Source organism: Martes martes (genome assembly GCF_963455335.1).
Source record: "Martes martes genome assembly, chromosome: 4".
In the NCBI taxonomy this organism is placed as follows: domain Eukaryota; kingdom Metazoa; phylum Chordata; class Mammalia; order Carnivora; family Mustelidae; genus Martes; species Martes martes.
In genome coordinates, this window is record NC_137891.1 from 107685431 (window position 1) to 107707545 (window position 22115).

The following is a 22115-nucleotide window of genomic DNA, read 5'->3' on the forward strand; positions in this document are numbered from 1 at the left end:
AGAGGAACATCAAAGAACACCTGGTGACTATAGGGGCCGATAGAGCTTTCCTGACTTGGTGAGGGTACTGTAGAATCAATTTTAAAAATATTTCTGGATTCTGGGAGGCACAGTTAGTTAAGCATCAGACCCTTGGTTTTGGCTTGGGTCGTGATCTCAGGGTCGTGAGATTGAGCCCTGTGGGGGGGCTCCATGCTCAGCAGGGAGTCTGCTTCAGACTCTCCCCCTCTCCTTCTGCCTCTCCCACTCAAATCTCTCTTTCTCTCTCTCGAATAAATAAATAAATAAATGGATCTTTGAAAAAATACCTCTGCACGTTTCTGAGCCCCATTTATAATGATGCCTAGTTCCTGTTTGGTCCAGCTTACCATTTTCTGTAAAACATGATGCAAACAGCCACTCTTTCCTCTGTGTTCCCTTTGTAGTTTGTGCCTCAAATAAGCAGGGCTCATCACGACGTTTCTGTGTCATCTCAAGGTTCTGGGTCAGTTATCATTGTAAAGACCCAGGTCAAACTTTATTGTGTGTTCTTAGTGACCTGCTTAGTACCTGACACGTAATAAGTAATTAATAAATTTTTTTTTTGACTCAAAGGCTCTCTATACACCCATACAAATCCTACTAATCAGTTAAGACTCTGCTGAAATCCCACACCTTTAATAGACCTGCTTTGACCACTTCAGATTAAAGAGTTACTCCTTATATTCTTACTTAAATTAAAAAAAAATCATCTCTTAACTTGTCTTAATTATTTATTTAATCCTGGGTTCCCCACTAGGTTGCAGGCAGAAGGGCTGCAGCTTTCCAGGGCCACTGCTAGTCTCTGTGGTATTAATAAGAAAATCAGAAAAAATTGCTGTTTCTCACCCCACCCCTTTGGCTCAGGGCACAGCTGGGAAGATGCATAGCACCTTTGTGCAGAGAAAAAGAAACGTCATCCTTCAGCCAGAACCAGCCCTATGCCAGCGTGCCCAGTTCCAAGGGAGTGTAGGCAGGGGTTTTAGCACCCCTTTCTCGGGTATTTTTGTGCAGTACACAATCTGCACAACAGTGTTCGGCAATCCAAAACATGATAAATGTTCTGATTGGATTGGATTAAACAATCTCTTGGGTTCCAGAAAGCAAACCTATATGGAAGATCGTGTAGGACTTTTTTTTTTTAAATAAAGATTTTATTTATTTATTTGACAGAGAGAGAGAAGAGAGTGAGAGAGGGAACACAAGCAGGGGGAGTGTGAGAGGGAGAAGAAGGCTTCCTGCCGATGCAGGGCTCAATCCCAGGACCCTGCCGAAGGCAGACGCTTAACGACTGAGCCACCCAGGTGCCCCTCATATATGACTTTTTAGACTGACTTTAGCAAGTATTGAAAAGAGGTGCCACCTCAGAAATGGAGTTTTCAGTGAGTTAGAGTCAGAGTTTTCTTATGTTGAACTTGCCTCCTAGAATGAACTCGGGATATTTAACCCTTTCTCCTACTGTGAGCTCTACCGTTGTTTGGCGACCCGCTTGACAAGGATAGCAATTGCTGAATGCCAGAGAGCTATCCATTTACTCAGAACCAGTCATTAGTTTATGGAGAGCCTCAAACTGTGGGTGTGTTTGTACTAGAGAGAGAGAGAGGGAAAGAGGGAGATGAGGGAGAGAGAGAACGAGTACGGTTATGGTGTTAGAAATGGCTCAGCTCAACAATTACTGTGGACCTGCCCTTTGATTTGACTTTCACCAAAATAACTTGGTAAAGTTTGTTTTAATCTCACTGATCGTTCTGCTTATACACACTGCATTTCTTGGCTCTATCTACGCGTCATGTAAATTCAATGTGGCCCACTGCAAGGAAGCAGGTTAACTGTACTTGGAAATTAACCATCAAACATTGGAAATGTCAATTTATATAGGAGCAAACAGGCAAACGGAATTTAGAGAACTGAGGCTAATTGGAATCTTAAATGATGTTTCTTTTCAGAGGAGGTCACTTGATCTACCAGAAAGCTAGAAGCAGCTGAATTAGGCACGTTTACCTAAGTGTGTAGACCCCATGAGTGTGTGACATTGTTTCACTGAGGGAGTCATTAAATCTGTTGGTAGCAGCCTTGCCAGAGAGGTAGCTCCTTGCTTGGGTCTGTTCACAAGGACCTCCTGTTTGTCATTTGGTTGCATCCTGTGGTGAAGCTACATAATAAAATGTTGAAACTCAGTGTGCTTTAATTACAAAATGACCACACCCAAAGAATATGTAAAGTCTGATTTTAAAAATGGAGGTTTATTTCTGGTGATGATCTCATGGTTTGTCAAGACAAAACAAAGCAAAAGGAAACAAAACCCCCCAAACATACTCAAACAATATTGGATTCATGGCACTGAGCTTTTCAATACTAACATCCTTGACCAGGCCAGACAGTGTCTGTTGTGCACCCCCTGGGGGAAAGCTTGCCTTTCGTTTATTTCAAAAGGGACTTCCTAGCTGGATTGGTCCCTAGGGATCTTAAGCAAGACTGTGTTCAGGGGGCCAAATTATCAAGGCTAAATTCTCAAGGTTACCCAAGAAAATGAGGAAATTCAGTAATGAAGGATAAAAGTAATAAAAACTTGTTTTCTACATGTTTACCAGAAGATATTAATCTCCTATGCAAATATTACTAGCTTCTTGGCCCTCCCCTACTGTTATTAGGGTGTTAGTAAAACAATGCTGAATTTTTTCCTTCCCAAAGCATCTTTACTATAGAGATTTTGAGTGCCATTAGGATATTTGAGTACAAAATCATTGAAATGAAATTAAAATCATAAATTACCTTCAAATGCTGGTGCTTTAGTTTTTCTTCCTCTATTTTCAGACGCTTCTGTGAGATTTCTTCTTGTATTTTTCTTTTATCCTGAAATAAAAGGCGTTCCAGCGTAATCTATTTTTTCAATTTGCTTAAATATGTTTCCTTGGGGTTGTCGTCATTACGGAATGGCTGGCCAGCGGTACGCTCCTGGCATTGGTAGAAAGCTTCTTTGGAAACTCATATTTCAAAGGGAAGCGGGGCAAAGTGAGGCATTCAAAACATTTTGCTGGTGGAAAACGATAGAAGGTGCTTTTTCAAAGAGAACTTGAAAATATTTCAATGTCTTTCCTTCCCCACTCTCCTCCCGTCCGCTTTAAAAAATATTCCCATTAATCAAGCAAGATTGAGCTACTGAGTGATGCAATGGAAAAAGTGAATTTTAAGGAGGGAATTTTGAAATAAGCCTGAGGAAACCCTGTGAGGAGAAACACTGTTCCTGGCACAGGACTGAAGAAACTGCTGGGTAAAAGGTCTGCTTATGTGGGAAAACAGGATAGTTAGCCTACAGAGCATTTGAAAACTAGGAAGCTAGAAAGTGGGAGTGTTTCCTCCTTGTATAACTTGCTATGTGAAGATAGAGAAAAAAGGTTCAGATAATGCTTGTTAACAGTAAGAGAGCTTTTAGCTCCAGTTAAAAAAAAAAAAAATTCATGGGGTGATGGGGTTTCTTTCACCAAGTTTAAATTGCATTACCTCAAAAAACCCAGGAAGCATTACTGTTAATGCCCAGTGGTTGTACTTTTTAGAAAATATAGTATATATACTATATAGCCTGGGTTTGATTTCTGGCTCTGCCATTTACTAGGCCTGTGTTCTTGGACAAAATTCTTAAGTTTTCTGTGCCTCAATTACCTCATCTGAAATAATAGGGATAATAAGGGAATCTACCTCATAAGATATGAGCATTAAATATACGTCAAATTTCCTAGGCTGGTGTTTGACGCATAACACTCTGTAAGTATTTGTTTAATAAAGTTAAGGAAATAAGGCATAATCCAGTTAATCTCAGAAAGCAGCACACTAATTCTGATAATGCTTCCATAAGCCTGAAATGTTTTAGAGAGCCCCTCTCTGGAATTTTCTGAGGCATTTTACAAGCTATGCAAAATGGCTCTTATTTCCTTATTTTTTGACCAGAGGTGACATTATCCTCCCCTCTTTTATAAGAGTGGATTTTGAATCAGCTTTCAAAATTGAAAACTCTCAAAGGATAAAAATTTGTTGCCAGTGAAGACAACTGAAAGAATGTGAAGCAGGCTCAGAAGGTAATTTGGAAGGAAGAGTTCCAAAAATAATTGGCAACATTGTTGAAATAAGTGCAAGCCTTCCTGATGTGACTCCTTTGAAGATAAAAACTCTTTTTTGATGTTTAAGTTCAGGTACATTTGTCGAAGAAAAACAACATGTTACTCTCCAACTTGATGTCATGTTTTTCTTTGTGTGTTAGAAGAATATATGACTTCATCAGTAACCCACTTTGTAAATTTTATAAGCAGTTATTCTGAAAAAAAAAATTAGCTAGGCAACAAAGAACAAAATGAGGGTTTTAGAGGGGAGGGGAGTGAGGGGTGGGGTGTGCCAGCATGGTGGTTATTATGGAGGGCACATATTGCATGGAGCACTGGGTGTGGTGCATAAACAATGAATTCTGGAACACTGAAAAGAAATTAAAAAGAATAAATAAAAATTAAGAAAACATTAGCTAGGCAACAAACGTGGTCTTCAGTATTACTTGTTTAGGTCAGATCTGGTCATTAGGAACAACAACTCTGACCTGTGAGTCAATTCTCCATTCTATCTAGAGGCTGTAATTGAGCAGATATTAGTAATATTTTAAATGTATTATGCCAAACATTTTAGTAAGTATTTTGCAGGCACTATTTCACTGAATCATCATAATAACAAAAATATTGTATTAATTTTCATCTTAGGAGAGGAAATGTAAGTTTAACTAACTGAGTAACTAATTAGTCTGAGATCTCACAACTAGTAAGTGGCTGACCTAGGGTCTGAATCCAGGCAATTTAAGTTTAGCCTCCACACTCTTAGCCAACTCACCACACCATTTTCCTGAGTGAGAAATTAGTCCCACTTCTTACAATTTCCCTCACTGTCCTGTCTATCATGGAGAACTGTGGCCAGTTCTGGCTGGCAACAGGAGTGGGGTCTCCCATAAGAAGGGAGCTCATTTTTCATTCCATATTTAGTGTTGGTGTGTAATCATCTCCCTCACGCCACAGGTAGCCCATAGAGAAGAGTGCCTTAAGTATACAAGATGATGTTGAACCTAGCAAGGCTTCCCCACCCCTTTCAATAACCAGTTTGGGCTGGTTTCATCTTGGGTTGGTAATAAGGGAAGGAAAGCTGTGTGGGTAGAGGCAGGGCATCTGAAGTGTTTTGGCAACACAAGGCTTATGGAGGGTTGCTAAGGAATACCAATGTTTTGTCTCTCAGAGCTAACGTGATGCCTCCCTTATGTCAGTCTAGGTAATTAAGAAGATAATTTATAATGTTATAGGCATGATTCTCCTTTAAGATAGAAGCTCATTTTCCTCATAAAATATTCAATAGCAGATTATTATCCTTTTGCCAAATTTCATAGGGACTTATAAGAATTACTGAAAAATGAGATGGCAGTAATTTAATTTTAAGACAAAATAAATAAGTCAACCTTAAGTTGCATATCTAGCTCTATTGCTAGTATACCAAAAGTTACCATAGCCCACTAATTCCTTCCAAAATTATCATAAAACAAATAGATGTGGGATGCCATCTGCTTCCCAAAATTTCCCCAGGAGCTTGAGCATGTCTATAGCATCTGTTATAACCTGGCACATCATATATCTATTAATGTTAACTCTTACGAATAACTTACATTGATGCTTACTTTCTATTATATGTGCTGCTGAAGCGAGCACTGATGCTTACTTTTTAAATGTTCAACTAAGGAAGACTTCTATTTAATGAACAGTTGCCAAGATAGATTTTTAGCTGTCTGACTTAGAATATTTTAACAGTTGACACCCACAAATTCCAATTCCGTATAAGCCTACCTCTTGATTATGTTGAAAATTAGTTTATCTTGCGCAACTAGAAAGCTATTGTGAACACCCATAATCCAGTATTATTGCAATCATGTACTTGATAAAAATAAGCACCGTACTTAGGAGTGTGACTATTTTAGAGATATTATAGATTAACAAGGAGCTAATATTCCAGAATTCCTGAATCTGTAAAGAAGACAGGATTGATCCTGGGTTATTTAATGATTAATTTATCCAATACTGGGGTACTTATGTACAAACACTCTGTTTAGGGTGACGTTTGAAGTTGTGCAGTATTTAAAATTTTTTCAGAAGTAGATACTTTTGGGGCTCCTGGATGGCTCAGTCATTAAGCATCTGCCTTCTGCTCAGGTCATAATCCCAGGATAGAGCCCCACATCAGGCTCCCTGGTTGCCGGGAAGCCCGCTTCCCCCTCTCCCACTCCCCCTGCTTGTGTTCCCTCTCTCGCTGTCTCTCTCTGTCAAGTAAATAAATAAAATATTTTAAAAAAAACAAGTAGATTCTTTCATCAAGAAACTTACACTCTTTTTTTTTTTTTAAAAGATTATTTATTTATTTATTTGACAGAGAGAGAAATCACAAGTAGGCAGAAGTAGGCAGAGAGGCAGGCAGAGAGAGAAGGAGAAGCAGTCTTCCTGCTGAGCAGAGAGTCTGATGTGGGGCTCAATCCCAGGACCCTGGGACCATGACCTGAGCTTAAGGCAAAGGCTTAACCCACTGAGGCACCCAGGCACCCTGAAACTTACACTCTTATACAAAAAGAGAATCACTCATCCAAGTAACTATATAATTTAAGAAAAAAGGTAAGAAATGTCTTTCCTGGGGCGCCTGGGCGGCTCAGTGGGTTAAAGCCTCTGCCTTTGGCTTGGGTCATGGTCTCAGAGTCCTGGGATCGAGCCCCGCATTGGGCTCTGTGCTCAGTGGGGAGCCTGCTTCCTCCTCTCTCCCTGCCTGCCTCTCTGATGACTTGTAATCTCTGTCTATCAAATAAATAAATTAAAAAAAATCTTTAAAGAAACGTCTTCCCTGAGACACAAGAGAAGGCTCTAGGAGAGTTGAGGGGAGATAGAGAGCAGTTGTTTCTAGATGATGTGGTTGAGAGAGGCTCTGATGTAGCATTTGTGAAGAGTATGTTGGATAGCTGCTGGGGAGCAGGGGAGTGTGGAGAAAGGGCACTCAAGTCAAGGGCTCAATGTGAGCAAAGGCTTGGAGGTAGAAAATTGGTACATTCTCTAGAATAGCAATTCTGGAATCTAAGTTGCCATATGGGTAGTGGGAAATAAAACAGGGATAAGAGGATGAAGATACGTCCTCAATAGAAAATATTCAATGGTAGGACAAGGGGTTTGGAATTTACCTATGTGCTGATAGAGAGCAATGAAAAGTGTTCAGAGGGAGAGGATTCATAGAGTTAAAATCATGTTTTAAGAAGTTTAATCTCACGTAATTGGGTGATAGATGTTGAAGGAGGACCGTGCAAATGGGGATCATCAGTTAGACCAGGAGAACTTGAGCAAGAGGTAGGAGTGCTTATGTATGTCAGAGACCAAGGAGTTAAAGTTGGTTGGACTTGGCAACTGGTGACATATGGATGCAGGAAAGGAAGGGGTCAAATGCGAGCAAAAGTCTTTTATGCCTAGGCCGGGCAGAATTGCCAACAGATGCAAGATATTCAGGAGAAGGAAGAGGGGTTGGTGGGGGAGATGATGGATTCACACCAAGTTCGAGGTGTCTTTGGGACAACAAGATAGAGTTTTCTGGGGGCCAGTTGAAACATTGGTTGGAGAGAGATGGGGAGTCAAAGATAGAGATGTGGGAGTTTCAGAAAGGATAGCTGAAGTCAGAAGATGGTCAGAGCACAACCGGAGACATATTTGTGAAGAGAGGAGGGCTAAAGACAGATCCTTCATGAAGCACCTACATTGAAGGGGTAGAAGAGGAAGGGAATCCATATGGAATTTTATTATGAAGTCAATCAGAAATTATAATAGAACTTGACAAATTAGGCTAATTCAATTAGTCAAGTCATTTCAGATTCATTCTGCTAGAAGCTGAGTATCTTATAATTTCGATGTGCAGATAATGGTAACCTGGAAAGAAAGGGATGTGCTAACGCAACATTCCCAGAAAAGAATCCTGAGCATAGTTAGAGGTTCACTAGAGTGCACTGAAACTTCGATTTCTAAAAGTCTTGAAAATTTCTTAAAAAACTCTTGAAAAAGGGACAAGCATTTCAAAAGGGAAGGTAGACCATGAAGCCTGGGCAGTTTACAAGTGGAAACATGGCTACACAATTACAAATGATCTCAGGTAAGAAGAAAAGAGAGCTACTATAAGCAAAACAAACCCAAATAGTTTGGTATCACTGGGAGCTCTCCAATGGGCTCATGAAACCAAGAATGAAGATTAGCCAGTGGTACCTACTTGTAATAGTATAAATAAATGTAAAAAAAATCTGAGGTGATGTGAAGATGAGAAGCATGTGAAAAACATTGAGGGCACACAAAGCACGAGTGTATAAATAATTATGTATACTTAGTCATATTGAGAGCAAAACAGTAAAGGCAATCATTGGACAACTGCTGGGATACATAGTATAATAGCAACATGACAAAAATAGAACTATTCCATTTCTATTTTGCTTCCACATTTTTGATTAAGGAGAATAATTCTAACCCTGAAGAGGGTAGAGCAAATAAGCTTAAAGGAAAACTGAAGCACAAGAAGAAATAGGGCGCTGAAGACAGAGCTGTTCAGACTCTGGTGGGGTTCATTTCAGAGAGTAGAAAATTTATAGACATGACAGAAAATTATTAGTATTATTATTGTTATTTTTAGAGAGGGAGCAAGCAGGGGTGGGGGGGGCAGAGGAAGGGGCAGTGAGAATTTTGAACGCGTTCCACGCCCAGCACAGAGCCCAGTGTGGGGCTTGATCTTATGACCCTGTGAACATGACCTGATCTGAAATCAAGAGTTGGATGCTCAACTGACTGGGTCACCCAGGTGCCCCAACATAACAGAAAATTACTGTCAAGTAACCTTGGAATCTTGGGAGAAGAGGTCTTGAAGACTGAAAGTAGCAAATGTCCTAATTTTTGGAAGAGGGACAATGGGGGAATTATGAATATTTAAAGACTGGTGAACTTACTGGTTAATCCCTGGCAAAGTCGTGGGATGAATTATTAAACAATGTTGTATTTAGACAAGCAATGTCTAAGAGATAACATTCGATTATTAAAAGTGAAACATTTAAAACTTTCTTTTGCTTAATTTTTCTAGATGGGCAGATGATGATTATGGTGGTTACAACAATAGCTAACATTTACAGATAACTTTTTATGAGTCAGGAACTTCTTAAAGCTCTTAAATGAATCAATTTATTTCATCCTCCCCAAATGTTTTTGAAGTAGGAACCACGTTTATCCCCAGTAGGTAGGTGAAGAAATTGAGAAATGAAGATATCTAGATTATGGAAATTCAATACCTTGGTTTTAGCCTGGCTTTGGACAAAGTTTCTTATTTTATTCTTTCAGAAATTTGGGTAAATTCAAACAGAAAAAAAATATAGTTGAAAGTGATTATATTAACAATAAAAAAAACCAATGCCCTATAAGAAGAGAGAACACTAAAATTAAACCCAATAAACCAATAAACATAAATGTATTGAGGTAACTTTCTGACTCAAAATTTTGAGGGTGAAGTAGGGGGTGCTGGAAGATTTATTGTTAGAAACTGCTCCAGGTCGGCTAGTTTTAGGAATCAATGAAATAAAAGAGGACCAAATCAAGATTTTGAAATATCTTGTCTATTAGGAATGTTGGACCTAAATTAATGATTAATTTTATTCTTAACAAATGTAAACTCTGGAACCTTGTACAATATGTTAATTGTAGAAGATTAAAAAAATCCAGACAACTTTAAAGAAAAATATAAGAATCCCTTGTACTCCCACTGCTTTAGAACTAACTGCTGCCCACATTTTGATGCATTTTATTCCATTCTTTCTTCAGTATACCCAAACCACAGATGTGCACCCTTACACAAACATACGTGCAAACCACGTGAGGGGGCCCATACACAGTTTGTGTTCCATCTTTTGTACTTAATATTGTGTCATGAGTGTTTCTCATGTTATTAAATTTTATTAATAAAAATATTAAATTTTATTTAGAATACCATTATTTGCTCAGTCTCTTTTTTTCCTGCCCCTTAGGCTGCTTTTGTATCTTTTGTTATAATGAGTAGTTGTGTGATGAAGTTCCTTGTATGTAAATTTTGAACCACTTTTCTCTGATTATTTCCTCAAGATAGGTCCCTAGAAGTTAGTTACCTAGGTATAGGGATGTTTTAAAAATTCTTAATACAGATTGTTAAAAAGACTTCAATGAAAAGTTGTTTTAACTCATATTTTTATATTTCACCTCACCCTTACTAATTACGAATAGTGCAAGTAAAAGATCTTTTAGCAATTTGCGTAGGTCAAATAGTATTTCATTTTGATGTCTTAATGAGATTTCTGGGATTAGTGTGGGGAAATATTATTCATAATTTTCTTGGCTATCTGTATCAATTATGTTTTAAATTGCCTGTTTGTGATGTCTACCCATTTTTCTGTAAAACCTATTAATTATTTACTTATCAATGTGTAAGAACCCTTTAAATTAAGGATAATAACCTTTTGTTTGTCATATTAGTTGCAAGCAATTTTTAAAATTGCATTTAAATTTTACTTCTGGTGTTATTAGAAGTATTAAAAGTTGGGATGCCTGGGTAGCTCAGTTGGTTAAGTGTCTGCTTTGGGCTAAGGTCATGATCCCAGAGCCCTGGGATCTAGTGCCATACCAGGCTCCCTGCTGGGCAGGGAGTATGCTTCTCCCTCTGTCTGCACTCCCCCTGCTTGTGTGTGTGCTCGCTCTCTGGCAAATAAGTAAATACAATCTTAAAAAAAAAAAAGTGCTGAAAATGTTACTCTATTACCCTGATGTTTTTAATATCTTTATCATCTGAGATACAGTAATTATCCATCTATATTTTCTTCAAGTTTCCTGAAGATTTTTTTAAAAAGCCTCTTCAATCTAGCTGATTTATTTTGATTTATGGTAACTGCCAAAGATCTAATATTTTTTTCCCAAATTTTTGGCTGATCTATAGCTCTATTGAAGGATTCTTTCCTATTGATTTACTTTTTAAAAAAGTGTTAATTTTTATCATTTACTAATTTTGTATGTATATTAGGGTCTGGTTCCAGATTACCTGCATAGTTGGGTTTGGAATTAATATTACATAGTTTAGATGATGTGTCGATGAGACAAATTAACATTTTATTGGTCAAGTTTTTGAACTTCATTGCTTTTGTCTAAAATGTCTTAATTAGTAGCAATAGTTTTTTGTTTTTTTCCACTTGGACTTCGGAGTGATTTTGTTAAGTATCCTGATAGAATTTTAAAAATTACTCCTAATATTAACTATTATTATCCAGAGATAATCAGAGATCAATACTCTTATATATGATTTATATCTGCATGATATGTTATAGTTTACATAAAATTGGAGGTGTATTTTACATATTTAGTAATCTGACCTTTTTTTAATATATCATGAACACAATGATATGTCATGTCATTAAATAGTATTCTAAATTATTTTTAATGGCTTCATATTATTCCATTATATGTAATATACACATATATATTATACTATATATGTATACACACATACATATATGCATCCTATTTACTCAGCTAAATTCCTCTTTTTAGACATTGAGTTTGCTTCTACTTTTGTACTATAAGAAATGACTTTGCTATGTCATGAGCACCTTAGGACTCCATCTGTGAGTGCATCTCTTATTTTTCTTTAGTATAAGATCCTTGTTAATAAAATTCTAGGTCAGAGGATAAAATTATTTTTGACTTTTCTTCTACCAGTTGCCAAACTGTCCTGTTTAGTAATTTCATGCTGCCACCAGCAGTGAACAAGAATGCCTCCTTTGGGGCGCCTGGGTGGCTCAGTGGGTTAAGCTTCTGCCTTCGGCTCAGGTCGTGGTTTTAGGGTCTCGGGATTGAGCCCTGCATTGGGCTCTCTGCTCGGCGGGGAGTCTGCTTCTTCCTCTCTCTCTGCCTGCCTCTCTGTCTACTTGTGATCTCTCTCTATGTCAAATAAATATAGTCTTATAAAAAAAAGAATGCTTCCTTTGAGGATTTTGATTGGAATTGCATTAAACATAAAATAAATTTGGAAAAATATGACAGATTTTGGTATTTGAGCTTCACCTTAAGGAATGCTGTGCCTCCCCAAACACATATATTGTTTAGTAGTTTCATTATATAAATTCTGCACATTTCCTTGTCATAGTGGGTATAAGAGTATAAAAGTTTTTTCGTATAAATCTTACACATTCCTTAAGAGGATTCTTTTCAGCTTTTAACAATTATTTTAATTTTATAGCTATTAGGAATGAGATATTTTTGTATTACATTTTCTGACTAATTATTGTTTTTCAGAAAGCTACTGATTTTTGTGTATTCATTGTGTATCTGGCTACTGACTTTCAAGTTAATGGTTATTCTTAACTTTACAGACACTGAAGCTAAGGACTAGAGTGTATTAATTTCCCCAAACAGTATGGTTGGTCCAGTGTTGAAACTGGTATTGAACCTAAACTTCTATAACTCCAAAGATGATGCTTTTTTTTTTTTAAGGTTTTATTTATTTATTTGACAGAGAGGTAGAGAGATCACAAGTAGGCAAAGAGGCAGGCAGAGAGAGAGAGAAGGGGGGGAAGCAGGCTCCCTGCTGAGCAGAGAGCCTGATATGGGACTCGATCCCAGGATCCTGAGATCATGACCTGAGCCGAAGGCAGAGGCTTAACTCACTGAGCCACCCAGGAACCCAGATGATGCTCTTTATGCCGTACCTTATCTTTTCTCAAACCTGTCATTAGAAATACAGCTCCCCAAACAAGATGGTATAGCACTAAGCACTCTGTATGGGTCAGTGCTTTGAGCACCCAATTTTAAGACTGACACTGACATTTCAGAGTGTCTAGAATGAGCCTGTGATATGAGCAATGATCGAAATCAAGAAAATGAAGCTGTATGGCTTCAGTGACTGGAGACATGATGAATGGATGAGTGGGAATTTAAGGAAACGAGATTCTGAACTCAACACAGAGGGCTGTTCTCAAATGGAAGAGGGTATTGGGTGAGGTATGGACACACCTTTTGGAAGCATTCGAGGAGAAGCTGGGTGAGCATCTTTGGAGCATAGCATAGTGAGGATGGGAATATGTACATTCTCTAAATTTTCTTCAGCTAGAGCGGGAAATCTCTAGGTTTTCTCCTGGCTCTATGATTATTTCTGCATCCTAGTTCTGAAACATCCTCATTCTTAAGTTATCCACGGGCGTTGGATGTGGTTATCACTACATCTTATGAAGTGAATGAAAAAGCACACATTTTCTAAACCTTATTTTATTCAGTAACTTTAGTCTTCTTTCCTAGCCAGAGAACAAATTCTGACACATCTCGAAATGAAACTCATTTGGGTTTCTCGTTTATTCCTTTGTCCTTTCCTGTTTGTTCTAATGAATAGTGACAAAACAAACAAGGATAAAGAACAAACACAGGATAAACCCCCCAAAACTCAAGGGGTGATGGTGAACTTTGTTGTTGACTTTAGTGAAAAAAATATTTTCAGCTTGATGGCCTTCATGCATTTACTCATTCACAAAGGTGTGTGTGTGTGTGTGTGTGTGTGTGTTCCAGCTAGTGCTGAGTTCAGTGCTGGGGAGCTGTGTGAGATGCAGTGATGTCCCTGCCTTAGCAAATCCCGGCTGGAGGGAAGAGACCTTGTGTAATGGAAGTGGGATGGGAAGGTCACAGTCTCAGATTATGGAATGCTCTGGGAAATGGTGCCATCCCAGCCCTGTCGAAGCAATTACAAATGCTTCTGAAATGGCATCACTTTCTCTTTTCCCACCTCTACTCCCCTGTGGACTGTGGAAAGCAGAGGAGACCGTAAGAGCTGAAGGACTGGTTTGGGTTAGAAAATGCGGTTAAGTGAAGCATAACCTCTATAGATTCTTCTCTTTGTTCCACTTCAAACTCTATTAAGAGTGAACCACAGAGGAAGTTCTAAATGGAGTGAGGTTTGTGGTTTTGATGTTTCTTAGAATTTATTGTGATATTGTGGCCAGAGAGTGTGACAAGCAGAAGAATTGACCCAACTTGTGCTATTTAACTAATCCCTTAGCTTTTCATGGTGTTAGGTTTTCCACCTATAAAATGGGAACGGTGACATCTGCTTTCACAAATACTCATAGGATATTTGGACAAATGAGATACGGATGTGAAAGTTTATATATATATATATAAAATATATATTTTAAGGTCTAAGTGCTATGTGACAATAGGTGCTGTTATTATCATTATTAATCTTGTAATTCTTTCACTTAAGAGATGTCCTTTATGGGGGTGCCTGGGTGGCTCAGTGGGTTAAGCCTCTGCCTTCGGCTCAGGTCATGATCCCAGGGTCCTGGGATCGAGCTCCACATTGGGCTCTCTGCTCAGCGGGGAGCCTGCTTCCTCCTTTCTCTCTGCCCGCCTCTCTGCCTACCTGTGATCTCTGTCTGTCAAATAAATAAATAAATAAAATCTTAAAAAAAAAAAAAAAAAGAGATGTCCTTTATGTTCCAGATCTGCGAGCATAGGTCGATTTTGAGTAACAGTGGTAGCTCATTTGAATACGTTGTACCCCTATGTTAATCACAGACACAATTACACATGGAAAACGCTTCGGACAGGAACCAGTTTTGAGTTCTTTTCAGAGCTTCAGAGAATAACCTGGTTCCATGTCTCTAAGGGCTTGACTGAGTCCTCTCAGTCGCTGGGGGTTTTATGGAAAAACAGAACTTAAAAAACGTAAAAAAAAACCTGTAAAAAACATAAAAAAAAAAAAGTTTGGATCTCACTCAAACTGCTCCTATGGTCTCTTAGGAAAGTGGACATCCCACAGGCTTCTTGGTGAGGGGATGTGTGGAGGCAGTGAATTTTAAGGGAGTCTCTTCCCCAAATGACTTCACTGTCACTGACATAAGTTAAAAGATTTATATTTTATTTTAAGAGAAGCTAGGCCGTTTGAGACGGGGGGTGAAGGAGTGGAAGCCCTGTTTGAGTTTTAGCCAGAGCCCTGTGGCCCTTGTTTATACTCTAGTTAGACTTCAGAGCTCAGACTCTGATTTACTTCAGTCCGAGTTTTGTAAAGAAGCAGCTTTTGGGGGCGTCAGTGGGTTAAAGCCTCTGCCTTTGGTTCCGGTCATGATCCCAGGTTCCTGGGATCGAGCCCCGCATTGGGCTCTCTGCTCAGCGGGGAACCTGCTTCCCTTCCTCTCTCTCTGCCTGCCTCTCTACCTACTTGTGATCTCTGTCTGTCAAATAAATAAATAAAATCTTAAAAAAAAAAAAAAAAGAAGCAGCAGCTTTTGTTTTTTTAACCATCTGATACTATGCAGAAGGTTCCTGGGGATCCTTGTCCCGAGAAGTCTTTGCAAAGCAGCATTATCATTCTGTAGCACGCTGGAAAAACCTCGCCCTGTTATCAAAAAGCAGTTTCCTTAATAACTATCGAAATTACTATGCCTCGTCACATGCCCTCCTTTGTGGGTGGGCTATTATGTTTGGCAAAGAAATGTGGTACAGCACATTTTGTTTGAAGCAACCTTTCCCTCTCTGGAAGAAACATGCCGTCTCAGTGTGGCTCTGTGGAAAATTGGGCAGAGGCTTCATTGTTCGAATATCCTCGCACAGGACTTCTTTACTGAGAAGATTACTGCGTCTCCATGTACCGTTGTTATGGGACTGTCTTTAGATGCCCAAGACATATTAGAAGTCCTTCCTATAACTTTGTCTTAACCACGAGGTACTTCAGAACAACGGTGCCTCTTGCATTCTTTTAGCCATTATGATTTTAAGAAGTCCTTAGAACTCTACATGAGGCAATGATCCAAACACAGGTAAGGTTACACCTTCAGGAAAGAGCCAGGAGGCTTGCTCTCGTTTTTACTCTCCCATCTGACAGGCAGAATGATTGGGGGAGAAATGTATATGGCGGGCCCAAGAAGTAGAAGTAGGGCTGGTTTCTGGGGTCACTTGGCACCATGCTGAGAAGGGCCCAGCACTTCATTTAACGCTGTGCTGTTGCCACGTTGATATTTCGAATGATTTTGAACAAGGGTCCCCACATTTTCCTTGTGTACTGGCCCCATAAATCACGTAGCAGGTCCTGCTTTGAGGCTGTCAACTGTCTTATTAACTGCTAGAAGATCCCAGATACCGACAAAAAAGGAATGGGTTGAAGTGTGGTGTCTGGTGACAGGCTATGCATGCTAACGAATTAACTAGAACCTGTGTGTGAGTGTTCTTGTTTTAATGTTGGTCTTCGTATTGGGTGGATTTCTGTTTTATGCAAGGAAATTTCTACCACCCAAGTTCCCATGTTTACAAGTCTAGAAAAAATTCCTTAGAAGTGGAAAGAAATAGGGAGTGGATCTGGGGAAATGTGAGAGCTTCTTATTATTTTGCGTCACGAGCAGCTTTGGCCGGCAAATCTGGCTCTGTTGCTCAAATTCCAGTGTCAGGACTTTATATGGCTCCCTTCCAAATGGAGTCAGTTCTAGGCAGGTGCTTGTTGTGATTAGTTCTGTTGTCTAAATTTTGACAGAGCTCACCTCCTTCACATCTATGCTTAAATGTCACCCCCTCTGTGAGGCCCATCCTGCCAATGTCACTGTGATCCACAGCCCACTCCCTACTCCTGATTTCCCTTATTTCACTTCCTTTCCTTTGAATACGTAAGGCCTGGCTCACAGTAGGTGCTCGATCACCATTAACTGAATAAAGGAATGAGGAGACGGGTTGATAGCACACATTCCTAACAAAGATAAACCTTGATGAGAATTAAAATGTTCACTTTATTCTTATCTCTTCACTCCCCAGCTGGGTCTGTTCTCCTGAAAAATTGATTCTCGTTCTCAGAATTCTTCTGGGGTCAGCCCCCAAACAGTGCTATTTTTATGATCTCTAGCCAGTTTAAGGTCTAGGAGTTTTCCAGTCTGAGTGTCCCCATGTTATTTAGGAACTGTATTTTCTAAGGTCATGGTGGGAATGGAGATAAGATAATGTGTTCCTTGCAGAGTAGGATGTCGAGAACATATGGAATATTACTCCTCCTAAGGGAGGGGATCTCTCTCTTTCTGGAAGGAATTCGTCTGCGTCTTTCACTGGTTTTACTGTGGGCCAAGTTTACTGCCAGAGAGGAGCTCTGTTGGGATAACGGTCAATCCTTCATCTCACTCTTCCTGAGGATGCTGGAAATATTAGTCTCATCTATCCCAGTAATATTAAAAGTGAAATTCAAATGACTAGTCTACTTCAATAGCTCTTCTTTTGTATAAAAACTGGCTATTTGTTAAAATACGTACTGACTTGAAAAAAGCCTCAAGAAACTTTTCATCTAATCAGTTTGAAGCAGTCATGTTTTTGAGTTACAGCTGAAAACTGAACTCTTTGGCTAAGAGATACTTTGATGATTAATTCAGTGAAGGAAGGGTTGGTACATGGACAAAGTAATGAAGGAAGAACGTGAGAGTACGTGTATAAAATAGAATCCATATTTGATATACCCAGACTGATATACTGGCTTTTAAACAATTGTTTCTGTGTACTTTCCATAATTTTTTCTTTATTCTCTTTGAGTTTTTGAGAAGACTTCTGACAATCTAAAATTCAATTTACTGATGGGAGAAGTGAAGGACACAATTACAATATTAGTTTTCAATCTGAGAGCCAAACTGCCACATTCCACCTACTTACTGTGCTTAATCTATTTTTTTTTTTTTTTAAGAGGGATAAGAGGACGGGCGGGCACTTGGTTCTGTCAAGTTATAGGCATAGACATTTGTGTTTTTCAACTCCTTGCAGTGGAAATAATGACTGTTTGGACACTCAAAACCAGGTGGAATAAATGTACAGTGAAGAACATCTCGTTTCACAGTGAGGAAATGGAGGAACAAATTTTAATATAAAAATCAAATAGATCTGAGAATGTAAAAAGGTTTTGTTTTTTTTTTTCCCTTTCCCTAACAAAGTCTGTGAATTGCTGGGTTTGGGTACATTGGAAAAGTCTTACGATTTTGTTCCTTAAGCATACAAACATTGTTTCAGTGAAAGGAAATAGGAAGAAAACAGTTAAAATGAGAAGACTGTGTCTGAGTTTTAGTTTAGGTCAGAGATTTTGAAAATTTTAAGTACTTCCCAAAGTGAAACAGTCCCAGCGAATTTTCTGGATACTGTATGTTTTCATTTTCCCAGGGGGGAGGGGGCAGTGCTGAGGTGGCTTCCTGGTAAAACAAGGGTGGGGAAAGCTGGCATGTCCCGGGGTGTCTAGCAGGAGGTGGATGTGTTGTTTCCATGGACACACCACTGCTCCATTTTCCCCTCTAGGTTGTGACAAATGGGACTGGGTTTTGCCTGGTAAGGTGGAGGCTAGTATGAATTTATTCCCATAAACTTTTTTTTCCAATCGCCCCCCGCAACCTCCGTAACCTTCATATAAACAATTTACTTCCAAGGTAGAATTACTTTGTGATCTTACTTTGGAGATTTGCCAAATTCCTTCTAATGGGATATGTTCAGGCTAATGGAATATCAAAAAGTGTGTGTGTGTGTGTGTGTGTGTGCACGCGTGTGTGTTAATCATCAGAAAAGGCACACACCAGTATACTCAGGAACCTACTTACTCTCTTGCCTGCTTGGAAAGCGTGATGCCTCTTGTTCTACCTCTATTTTCACTTGGAACCCTCAGTGCAAATTCCTGGTTTTCCTGAATATCTGTAAGCAGTCATATCTTCAGACCATGTGCTGCTTCAGTGGGAGTTATAAGGTGCTCTGGATGGAACGTGGACTTCAATAAGGCTGTGCTATAGTTCAAGAAGGAAAATGGGGAACAACGGGCTTGTGTATTTCCCCAGCTACATGATATAGTTTAGTAATTTGGGAGGTAGAAGCAAAGGCTGAGCTTGTGCCCACACAACTCACACAGTGTAATAAAGTAACCTTTAGACAACAGCTGTAATGCAAAAAGCCCATGCCAAAAACAACAGAGCAGGGCCCAGTTCCTGTCCCTTAAAGCCTGACAGCTGAAACGGTGGCTGACTTTAAAGACACACACAAAAAAGAACAAAACAAAACAAACAATAGTTCCAAAGCAAAGTTTTCTGAAGAAAGGGAAATGTACTAATTAGAAGCTAGGCATTTCAAAAGCATTGTCTTATGGAAAAGGGCCAACCTTATTGGTGGACGTCTGGACTTCTGGTTCCTTACTATTGGCTGAGAAAATGCTTCAACTTCTTGAATCCTTTTTGGGTGACACTAAGACATTGTATGCATTTAATAAAAATACTAAATTTGGATTAGCATTATTATTTATGCTCTGGGAACTGGAAGAGCAGAGAATAATATCCTCCTACCCATCCTGATTTAACATCAGTTTTTAAAAAGTACTCATTTCTTCCTGACAGCTAATTTCAGTGGCAGAAAATGCTGAGAAATTGGGATCTGGATTTCCAAGTTTTTAGAAAATTATATCACAAATTGTAGCTAATCGTAACTGACTGTGCCACAGATTTCCAGGTTACTGCCAAATACAGGATTTCAGAAAATTAAAAAAAAAAAAAAAGCTGGGTCACTTAAGGAAAGTAGTTTATTTCTTGCTGCGATTCTTTCCCAGAACAGACATAAAAAATACACTATTTTCCTTGCCGGTATTAACGAGATATTTTCCAAATCCACGGCATTGCACGCATGGCATTCCTTTATCAGGATCTTACTCCGTTTGTGACTCTGCTGAAAACTGATCTCTAAGAATGAATCTGATACGTGCTTTTACTTACTTTTCTCTTGTTTAATGCTTAGTTTAATTAAGTACAATGACATTCATTCTAATTCTGTTAGGCTCCCTGGAACATACTACCTCATGACAGATAAAAAGTTTCAAATTGTTTGTTTTATTCTTCCTCTCTCCCTCATTTCAAAGAATTTAACTTTTGGGTGTATTCCTTGCTTTAAAAAGTCTCCAAGTTGAGGATCTGCTTTCTAATCCCCTGTCTGGCAAGTACCCACTGGAGGAGAAACTGCCTTTTTAAGGTACTGAGAGGGTACATGACAGTGAACCGAACTGCCTCCCAAGCTTCAGATATAGCTCTTTAAGACGGCCGGCCGGCACAGTTTGGCGAAAATATAGACCATTGCCCTGCCCGCAGGTTCTGAAGCCCGAGAATGACAGAGGGTCACAGGGGTGAAGAGAGCGCCAGAGCCGCGTCCACGAAGGATGACAGTTCTGTTTTTGCACTCACAGGGGCTCGGCGGCCGGGACACCAGCAGCGCGTCTGCCCTTCCCCTCAGCAACCACCTCCCCGAGTGATAACTGGACACAGACTTACTGTGATGGCCTGAAGTCTTTCCTTCACCAGCTCGGCTTCTTCCATGCTGGAAGTCAAGGGCAGGCAGACAGGGGCAGGAAGTCCCAAGCTACCATAAAGCAGGAGCCTCCCGGGGGAGAGGCGAGGGGTGACAGCGAGAAAGTCCTTGGCCCCCGTGGAGGAAGGCAGAAACCCCCGAGGCGGCAGGAGCGTCTCTGAGCAGATGTCCAGAGCCGGCCAGACAGACACATGTAATGAGAGTGTGCTGGGGAGGCAGACCCTGAGGCTGCTGGCGAGAGCTGACTGACAAGTCTGAACGGCAGCCGCACCAGCCCTTTTCCTTCAGGAGCTGCCAGCTCTTTGTTGTAATGTGCACAGTTAGCAAGGCACATTTTCTCATTAACTGTTCCTTACCCAACTCATTATTTTCCAGGAGTGGCACAGGGAACCCGGAGGCGGAGGGTGTCATCGGCCTGTGCTCTAGCAACACACGGCCATCTCTGGGTGTGTGTGGGTCTGTGTGTGTTTGTCCAAAGTTTACCTGCACCCTCCTCCCGAGTTTGCAGAGACAGAGCCTCGCCTGGACTGCCTGGGGCAAGCCACTCGCTTGCCTTTCTTCCTCTGACTGGCTTCAGGCAATAATAATAAATTCTGTGTTTATCTCAGAACTGAGTATGGGGCAAATTTACCTCAGGTCACCCTTCTCTCTCTCTCCTGCTCCCACTTGAGCAGTTGCTTTCAAATTTTGGAGTCTTAAGATCAGGGAGAAATCAAAGGGGTTAAGGTGACGCTCGGGCCACCAAATAGCATTGGGTGCGATTTAAACGTCCAGTACCACCCTTGGTTATTTCTTGTCTTGGATTGCCACGGGATGCCATTCTTTCTCAGACCTTATTCAGAAATGACACTCTGGGCTTTCAGGAAGGTGCCCATTTGGACCTCACCAGTGGTGCAAGAGAAAGGAGCGAGGCTTTGAAAGTGTGGCCAGACATTCTGTAACTCATGTGGTCTGACATTATATGGGTGTTCCCTTACCCTTTAGAAAAAGAAAGCCAAGCCCAGTGAAACTTAGCAGAGGCTGGAAGCTTTACCATTGATCTTGTTTTCTTTCCTCTTTGATTTCTTTGATTAAATTTTGTGCAGTAAACCATAATTACCATCTATCTCGTTGTTATGTGTTTGGATGTTATCAAGCACCTTCGGATCAGCATTCAGCTGAACACATTAAAGGGACAAGCCAAACAGTGACCGTGTGGTTTAATTTCCTACACACTGTTGATCGTAATAATAATAGCTAATATTTGTTGAATACTCTCTATAGAGAAATACTCTACATACCAAATATCATACAAGGTGCTGGGAGATAGATGCTATTATCCTTACTTTACAAATGAGGGAACCGAGGCTCAGAGCTGTAATTTGCTGCCTAGCTAATAATGGCAAACCCAAGACTGGCTGACAGACTTTATGATAGCTGTTCATCAAGGCCTACCCAAGAAATGGGGCAAGGGAAGATACCGGCTGAAGGCTGAATCAGTCTTTATGAGAAAGTGTTGGACCCCCAGCCTGTTCTTCCATCCAGCTTCCAGACCACTTACATCTGGAAGCAAACCCCTTAGGGAGAACTCCTTGGCAATCTCTACAGTAATTTAGTGGTCCTAGAGAGAAAAGATTTTTCCATATTGTCATGTGGAGCTACCCAACTGCAGAGTGAAACCCATCGGTGTCAAGAGTCTGAAATCATCCT

At 40.0% G+C, this 22115-nt stretch overlaps 1 protein-coding gene across 2 annotated transcripts in view; it reads right to left on the reverse strand.

Moving 5' to 3' along the window:
• The window catches only part of PALMD (palmdelphin), a 50343-nt gene extending 29342 nt beyond the window's left edge, over positions 1 to 21001 (reverse strand). The window contains exons 1-2 of one of the 2 annotated variants that reach the window (XM_080802967.1): positions 20390 to 21001; positions 2791 to 2871 (exon numbers count right to left, since the gene is read on the reverse strand). In XM_080802967.1, the coding sequence (XP_080659093.1) occupies positions 2791 to 2871; positions 20390 to 20434 (126 nt within the window). In that variant the 5' untranslated portion in view covers positions 20435 to 21001. Of the gene's footprint in view, positions 1 to 2790; positions 3053 to 20389 lie in introns of both variants that reach the window. The other variant, XM_080802968.1, reaches the window with a different exon arrangement.
• Between the last annotated feature and the right edge of the window lie 1114 nt (positions 21002 to 22115).